Raw genomic sequence first — 9033 nt, 5'->3', positions numbered from 1 at the left:
GCTATTTTTATTCCAACCACTTAAATAAATCAATGCATCACTCATAATTGTTCATATTGTTTAATTAGCCATCCTTTTTATTGTCCTTTATTTGCATTCAGAAAAATGTGCTGGCACTATATTTACATATAAAACAAATTTAGAAAAGTGCTTTTTTCGAGATAACTTTAAAAACTTCTCTTTATTTACCCATTCTCTGTGGAGTTTGCTCCTTTAATTGCTCCTTTAATAGACAAGCAGTGCAGATGCATGTGCAAATGGCATTAACTGGTAAAGAGAAGCAGTTACTTCAGTGTCTTGTTTATTTGTGTGCTAGTTAGTAAGAAAAAGCAAAATATAGAAAGCAGCAATTAAATGACACATGAACATTTTCATGTTGGGAGGGTTTAAGAACATAATTAGATTTGTGTTCCATAATATCCATTTTTATTAATTTTTACAACTGTGTGTCAATGTTATGGTATTTAGGAGAAACAGTTTAGATTGGTTGGCAGCACAGTGGCACAGTGGTAGCACTGCTACCTCTCAGTAAGGAGACTTGGATTCAGTTCCCAGGTCCTCCCTGTGTGGAGTTTGCATGTTCTCCCCGTGTCTGCGTGGGTTTCCTCCGGGTACTCTGGTTTCCTCCCAGAGTCCAAAGACTGAAGAAGGGTCCAGAATATGTTAGATTGGACAAAAAAAATAGGTAGAATTAAAATCTAAAATGATTCAAGTTTCCAAAATAGACAATAACAAAATGTTTGAAAAGAATCCTACTAAACTCCCTATTTTATATCCCATTATCCAGTTGTTATTAGAAAACAGGCTGCCATCCAAGTTTTCTTGCATTTACTTATTAAACAGACAGTCCTCAAAGAGAATTACTGCTTCAGCTTTTGCAAACATTGAAACAAACATGATTACAAAATGTGTGTTTAGTGTCTTTAGATTATTAGAGTGGGTGGATCAAAATATGAGAGGGGGCAAGAGAAGCAGAGCTGGGGATATAAAGTTTATTCAGTGTGGTGACTCAGAGTATAAATCTGACTTGTACTTCTAGGTTTTCACCTTCGTTGTCATACATTTGAGAAGATCTCCACTTTATGACCACCATGTGGAAAGTGGTTCTTTTGTTTTGCATGCAACTATGCAAGTCCAACGCGGAGAGCACCGCCAGACCGTAAGTATATAATGGTTTTACCAATTTCTATTTTAGCCATTTAATTGCAATACCACAAAAAGTGAATATGAATAAAAATGAGCAACAACAAAAGAAAAAACAAACTTGAAACGGGAATTACTCTGCTTTTATTTAGAAAAAAAAAATCTGCCAATGAGGTAAGCAAAACTTAATTAACAGTAAGCTAAATAATCTCAAATACAAATTTGTTGATAATTCAGTAAATTTTATAATATAATTGGTTACATTTCATTTTTTGCCATAAATTATCTAATATTTTTTTTTTTCTTATATCAGCACAATCTTTTCAGTAGTTGAACAGGACAGAACAACTTGCATTTTCTTTCTTTTTTATTTTGTTTGGCATTTCAGGATCTATATGGTAACAATTCCTCATCGCATTCATGGAGGGACTAAGGAGAAAGTATGTGCCCATCTCCTCCAGCCTAATGAAACTATATCATTCACCATAAACCTGAAAATGGAGAGGAGAAATCTGATTCTTTTGGAGGAAGACATTAAGGAGAAGGATTTCTACAAATGCATTGAATTCCAGGTGAGTTTATTTAAGTAATTGCAATGGCGGGGTCATCAGGATAAAGCCTAGTGAATATGGTATTGGTCTTCAAACCAGAAGGTTTCCAGTTCAGTCCCTGTAACTGAAATGAGTTACCTTGGGAGTTTTACTTAACTTGTCAGAGCCCGAACAGTATGTTAACAGTTGTAAATTATAGATATGATTTTCAATTTGTTTTTTGTAAAAGTATCCATTAGTAATAAAACAAAAACAATCAAGAGAACTACAGCATGCTGGAAATGTTTATAGTTGCAAGTTATGAAATTTGGAAAAAAACAAATTTGGCCTTTGAAAGCTATTAGATTATCTATCTATCTATCTATCTATCTATCTATCTATCTATCTATCTATCTATCTATCTATCTATCTATCCTTTAACAGCACTTTAATAATATTGTCTTGCGGTGGGCTGGTGCCCTGCCCGGGGTTTGTTTCCTGCCTTGTGCCCTGTGTTGGCTGGGATTGGCTCCAGCAGAAACCCTGTGACCCTGTAGTTAGGATATAGCAGGTTGGATAATGGATGGATGAATAATATTGTCTTGTAAAATGACTAGATATCTAAGAAGAAAGTTACATTAATTCTAAATTGTGTTCACACTCACAAAATCTCATAATGGACGGCACTGACTGTATTTCCACATAACCACTAGAGTTGAATCATTTGGCAACACCAATTTCACTGGTTTGGTACCCCAATGCTTACAGCATGCCATTTGCATTTATATACTGGGTTTCACAAGTCTACAATTGAATAAGCTACAAGTCCATTTGGCTAAGCTATGTTGCCACTCAGAGAATGTCAAGTAGTGCAATAACGGAAAGGCAACAAGCAAAAAATGTCAAAACCTAATGACAAAATTGTATGAGTAAAGGTACTGAGCTAATATACAAACATAAAGACTTTCCAGTTAAATGTTAGTCAAAAGCAAATTTTTAAGCTGAGCTTTTATTTAAACAGGCCATTGACCCACTGTGATGTTTTAGGTTCAAAGTTTTCTTCTTAGTTCAACATTTTCTCTACAACTACACCACCCAGTTAAACAGAAATAGAAATAACACCCTTTACTTCAGTCAGATTTAATCCCATCACTAACTAAAAATACGTTTTCTTCACAGGATACCTTGTGGAGAAGTGGCAAACAATCCTTCCTGAATGCTCAAGTGCAGTGATTCTTAAAGTTTTTTTTTACCTTGTGCGTGTCTTTGCAATCCACAATCTCAGCACAGCGTCATCCAGGTGACCCCCCTTCCAGAGCTACCGCAGCAGCTGAGCAGACAAGAACATACTTCACATTGTAGCACATCTGCTCTGCATTCTGGGAGTATGCGAAAGGCATGAGGCACTGGGGTTTGAGTGGGTACCCAGTATCAATTGGCACATGTATGACATGATTATGTAATGATGAATCGTATAGACCTTATTACAAATTGAAGGTTTAGCCAGTTACCTTACAAACAAACCACCAAGTACAGTACCATCATGACTGCCAACTCTTCTGTGGTTCAAAATTAAAGGAATATGGGTTAACCCAGGTCACAAAGCCATGAGATTTGTCACTCTCACCTTAGCATCACAGATGATTTATGGATTAATGGAGTGTAACTACTTACAGTAAACAAATCCACATCATTCTTGCTGGTTGCTCTTGTTGCAATATGGGCACAGTAAAATGCTCTGATTACATTAGAAAAACTGGGCACTGCTACAAATTGCCTTTTTATATTGGCAAAAACAAGTTATTTTTATGTATGTACAGTGCACCACATCATATAAATCTGAATGTAGCATCTCATTGGTTGATGGCTTTCAGCACAGCAAGCATGATGAAGTAAAGCTTGGCTGAGATATTCCTGATGTGTTGGCCAGTTCATTGAGAAGTGACAACAGGTAGCCCTTATTAACCAAAAAGTTCTTCAGTATCAATATGCAGTATTGGCCCTCCTGAAAAGTAACCAAAATAAAGTTTGTAGATCATATTCATCACTTTAAGGTTTAATGTGTTCGTCACATCAATGCAGTTATAAAAACTGCTCAGTGATATAAATTCTTTTTGGCACAAGTCATCATTTAGGTGGTTTGGTTGCAACAGAATAATGAAATAAACGATAATAAATAATGAATAATAGTAAAGTCTGGATGTAAAGTCCTACATCCCTAAACCAAAGGTAAAAGGCTTACTGAATAATACTTTCCGTAAAGATCTGAATATTAAAGATAACCGTTGTGGGAGACAGCCGGCAGTTCAGTCAAGCCCGGACGCCCCTAAAATGGAAGGATGGGGGAGGGCAGCTACTTGTCGATACTGCCTCCCCCAAAACACTAGCAGCTCCCCTGGAGTGTAGTGGTGCCTCGAATTCCCGCAGGGCATCCTGGGACTTGGAGTTCGGTTCCTCAGCCTCTTTGGGTGCCATAGGTGACACCACGGGAGCTATTGATGGACCTGGAGAGTTATGCTTTCCCTATTTATAGCCCAGAAGTACTAGTGGATCATGAGGACGGAAACCCCAAAGTAATTCTGGGTTGATTAAAAGAACATGCATTCTCCAGCTGACCCGGAAGTGCTGGCAAGTCACATGGGAGGAAGAACGGAAGCACTTCCAGCAAGGGAACCAGAGTCGAGTGGAGGTGAACAAAGCTTGGTGGGAGGTGTGGAGGAAAAGATAGATAGAGAGATTTGTGTTATTATTATGTCTGGCGTTTCACTTGCCTGTGATATTGTGGCTGTGGTGCTTTGGGCACTATTTATAGAAGGGAAAGAATTAAAACACATCTATTGCTTTTACTTTGTGTCAGAAGCATTTGTCTATTGGGGTTAAAGGGGTGACAGTGATCCCTAGCATCTTTACACCATCAAAGGAAACATCTGCGTCAGAACAGTATTCATTTTGGGTGGCTTTAAGATTCAGAAGTCAGGTTTATGCATGAACGGCATTGTGCGATGTCATGTGGATAAAATCTCTCTGATACCAAAAACCCATGTGGAGCTACACACTGAAAATTGATGAACTACTTTGACGATGGACAGCAAGTCCCAGAGGCTTTTATCCTAAAAATATGTGCAAGCAACTTATGTCATCAAGAATGTTTTATTAGTTTTTTTCTTCAGTTGCTTTTGGAAAGGAATTACTCCCAGCTGACATTTAAGTTATAAACTATCTCTGATCATTCTGATCTAAGAGTATAATGTAGATAACAATGAAAGAAACTGTACTTAGATTTCCAGAACATAAAAAAGGAAAATACACAATATACATGGAATTAAAACTTCTTCAAAGGGTTTCACAGCAGTGTGTTTGTAATGTCCCAGAGTTCATTTACAGGTCATCATGCTCCAATAAAAAACATAAAATCCAGGCAGACTGAAGGTTGCTTTTAAAATAATACATGCAGTTAAAGAATACTGACTGTCTAATTCACACCATAATATTTTTTCAAAAACAACCAAAGCTGCTAGTTTTTGTTCCCACTTGTGTTTAAATATGAACAAGAGTTGGAGATGGAGTGAATTAGATGGATAAGCACATAAGCTGTGCTGATGTGTGACTTCTGTTATAAATTAGGGTTTAGTGATGAATAAGTGTTATCTGACCACTAACGAAGCACAACTGTGTGTTAAGATATAAGTTAAGTTAGAAAAAGTGCTTATAAATTATTTTTGACCATTTAAAAAAAAAAACTCATTTAAATCATGTCCCTTTTGACCCCCTAAACCCCTCCCCCCTCAAAAAAAAACCCACCCCACAAAGGAGAAGAGGATGCAAAGTATGGAAAGCAATTGTCATAACTTACATAAATCATTTCATCATTTATGCTTTTGATTTAAAAGGTCCCAATGAGCAATGAATTTGTTGGACATATTGAGGTGAGACTGAGGGGCAAGAGCTTTGAAGCTGAGAACAAGAAAAAAGTACTTATTACCCCGATACAGTCAATGACCTTCATACAGACAGACAAGCCCATCTATAAACCAGGACAAACAGGTACCTTTCATGTTCATTTAAAGGTTTTATTAATTTCTTAATTTTCTTGGTATACTATTTGTTCATGGCTGGAGTTTTATTAAGAACTCTTAAATACTTATGCATTGTGAAAAAAGTTCTGATCAAATTTTTCAAAATTCAGTTTGCTGAAAAAAAAAACCCAACACAATAAAAGTTTAAATTACACTTTTCCAAGTAAGTGGTTGAATAAGTAACAATAAGTCTATTAATTCAAGAAACAGTTTTGGAGTGTCAATGAAATTTAACAAGCACAACCACAAAACTGAGAGCTATAGTTCAAACCATTCCATCACATATCCATGTGATTCACACTTTCATTCATTTTCTGAACCTGCTTATTCCAGTAAGGTGGCAGAGTGAACAACGGACAAGTATGTTAGTGAGACGTCTGCAGCTGATTGCCATTTTAAATAAGCAATCGCCCCACATGTGGCTTTTTGGGGGTGGGCTGTTGTAGCGTGGTGAGAGCAGTTCCCGTGCACGGTGATCCTGCAATTAAGTGCACAGGTGCGCAATCGACAGTGGCCATAATTAGTGCCAGGAACTGCTAATTGTTGGGGGTTAACAGACAAAGATGGCAGGAGGAGAAAAGAACCAGCGAGTGAAAGGAAGCAGGCTCATGAGAGAGAAAGCAGGCAGCTGGGAGGAGAGCCCTGGGGGAAGAAGTATGGCTGACACTTGGGGCAGTCGGAAGCGGCCACTCATGTGGAGCAGTATTGTGGAGCAGGAGCGACCTAGAAGGTGAATGGCTCACCGAGTAAGGCCGAGCAGGCAGTGGGGGTTGAGGAGGGTTGGTGGGGAGAGCCCCAACGTGAGTGCCCTGGCCATTGGGAACCTGAGTCTCAGTCCAGCAAGGGAGCTTGTACATAGCCATGGGAAGACAACCGGACTTGTGAAAGGTCACCTGTACCTGATGATAGGGTGACTCCTCTGCTACAAGGCCCATGAGGGAAAAGCTGAGGACTGTTTCTGCCAGTATTTTAACCTAATTTTTAACTGAATTATTTATTGGATTTTTAACCTCCACGTTCACCCGTTTTGATGTAGTATTTATTTAATAGTTGAAGCTCTTTTTGGACACTGTTTGGTTTTGATTGTTCTTAGCAAAAGCGCCAATCATTTTTGCACCTTCCCCTTGCTTCATGTGGTGTCCTCATTTGTCCACCTCATTCCAGTCATGACTAACGACGGTGTCAGGTTCAAGAGGCTCCCAAACCTGGAAGAGTGAGCTAGGAGCCGGACCCACACCATCACAGCAAGATACTAGACTATCACAATAAACCATATTTAACTTTAAATAATGCAATGAAACCCAGAGAACTGTTTCTTTCGCACACACCAACAGTCCAAAAATAAGAGTTATCTATTGCCCACACCTACAGTTTTGTAGCATATTGAAGAAGAGCAGTGTAATAGGTACACTTGAAAGCGACAACCGAAAAATTCAGCGGCAGCCATCAACTCACATGCAGATGCATAGGTGAAGGGCTTAAGCATTTCACTCTTATAGTGCTCCTGTGTAGTATAATTATCTCCTGTACCGTCATCAGCCTTCTACCTACACAGGAAGTTGGAGAATTAGTGACGTTGGAAAGTTCAATATGGCAGCTGACAGTGGCGTCATACCACCGAAATAAGTACGTACCTAAATTGGTTTCAGTTAGCTCAGGGAAGCGCCCACCGAATTTTGTGAAGATGGGGCCATGAATAAGAAAGTTCAACATGGCGGACGTTGTTGACCGTTATGACCATTACGCATTTCGAAATGAAACCTGCTTAACGTTTGTAAGTAAGCTGTAAGGAATGAGCCTGCCAAATTTCAGCCTTCTACCTACACGGGAATTTCTTTCAAATTGTAGAATTAAAGTATTGTCTGTGTAAGTCTCTGTGTAGTCAGTAGTGAAAAGGCCATGTATCAGACCTGACAAAAAGGCAAGATTGTAGATTTTCATGTAGATGTTCAATGTCAGCCAATATATTGTAGTGCATTTTTTCTCAACTCTAATACTACAACATGTATGAAGTAAAGATTTTAGATAGTAGTAATAATCAATTACAGATTTTGGTTACAGTTTATTGATTGTCTTCAGTTCCATATAATAGTAGTACGTTGTTATCCATTTATGAAATAAATGAGGAATTAAAAAGAAAAAGACACCATGTATTGGCTAACTGAGCAGATGTCAACATGCAAGCTTTCAAGGCAGCTCATGCCCCTTCTTCATGCAAGGTATTTATACATACATTATGCTGTACATTTAATTTTAAATACATAAATTTGCCATTTTTGCCCATCAATCTTAACTCATTGTCACATAATGACAAAGTAAAAACCTATTTTCAGAAAGGTTTGCAAATTTATAAAAAATCAAAATCTGAAATCTATCATTCATGCCCAGCACTCAGACCATTTGCTGTGGCATCCCAAATTGTAGTTTGGTGCAACCTATTTGCTTGAATTATCCTGGAGATGTGTCTAGAAGTTGACTGAAGACCATCTGTAGCATATCCAATTGATTCAAAATATTTTGGAAAGTCACATTCATGTTTTTCTATTATAAAAGAAAAAACCTGGGAGAGAAAAATGGGAAACGAGATGTGATCTTCACATTAACATGGAAGACACTTAAAAGACCTGCGAGATGAAAGAGATAGGCCACGGAGGATCTCACAGGGACCTTAAACATGAGACTTTGAGCCAAGAGATTGACGCAATGATGTAGAACATGAGATTCTTGCAAGACATGCCCTACTTACAACCAATATCAAATAAGACCACGGGCAGCAAAACACAGTCATTTAGAGGCTCTGAGTACACACAGATCCAGGGCTTTCAGTGCATATAAAACGTATAAGGACAATACGTTATAAATGAAACGTTGATGACTAAGCGAAGAAGAAAGCAGCACGGAGAAAAGAGACTCAAATACATTGGAGAGAAAAAACAGCAAAAAAGAAAAAGAAGGTGCAAATTCACAAAATAAGGAAAGCAATTATCAGCCCGGAACAAGTGGAATTGAAAAAAAGCACATCCAATTGGGAATTAAAAGAGAGTAAAAGACAAAGTAGAACTTCATAAAGACATTCACAAACGTTGGTGATATACACATGCAGAGCAGGTTAGAGATTATGAAAGCAGTGGAATTCGAAAGACTCAAAAAAAAACGGCGCAATACACATGTGGAGAAAGATAAAGAATATGAAAGCAGGAAAATTAGAAAGTATAAAAAAAGAAAGTAAAGACTGCAGTAGCACAAACAAACGGAAATTATTACTCGAAAAAGGGAAAATAATC

The 9033-nt window shown here is 37.9% G+C and overlaps 1 protein-coding gene across 1 annotated transcript in view; it reads left to right on the top strand.

Moving 5' to 3' along the window:
* Positions 1-1014: 1014 nt before the first annotated feature.
* The window catches only part of LOC120535852 (alpha-2-macroglobulin-like protein 1), a 117030-nt gene continuing 109011 nt past the window's right edge, over positions 1015-9033 (top strand). The window contains exons 1-3 of the mRNA XM_039763967.1: positions 1015-1159; positions 1532-1715; positions 5564-5717. Coding sequence (XP_039619901.1) covers positions 1083-1159; positions 1532-1715; positions 5564-5717 — 415 coding nt within the window. The 5' untranslated portion in view covers positions 1015-1082. The remainder of the gene's footprint in view (positions 1160-1531; positions 1716-5563; positions 5718-9033) is intronic.

The sequence above is a fragment of the Polypterus senegalus genome, chromosome 9 (genome assembly GCF_016835505.1).
Source record: "Polypterus senegalus isolate Bchr_013 chromosome 9, ASM1683550v1, whole genome shotgun sequence".
NCBI lineage: Eukaryota > Metazoa > Chordata > Cladistia > Polypteriformes > Polypteridae > Polypterus > Polypterus senegalus.
Note: the sequence above shows the minus strand (reverse complement) of the source record. Positions and strands in the feature narration are given on the sequence as shown.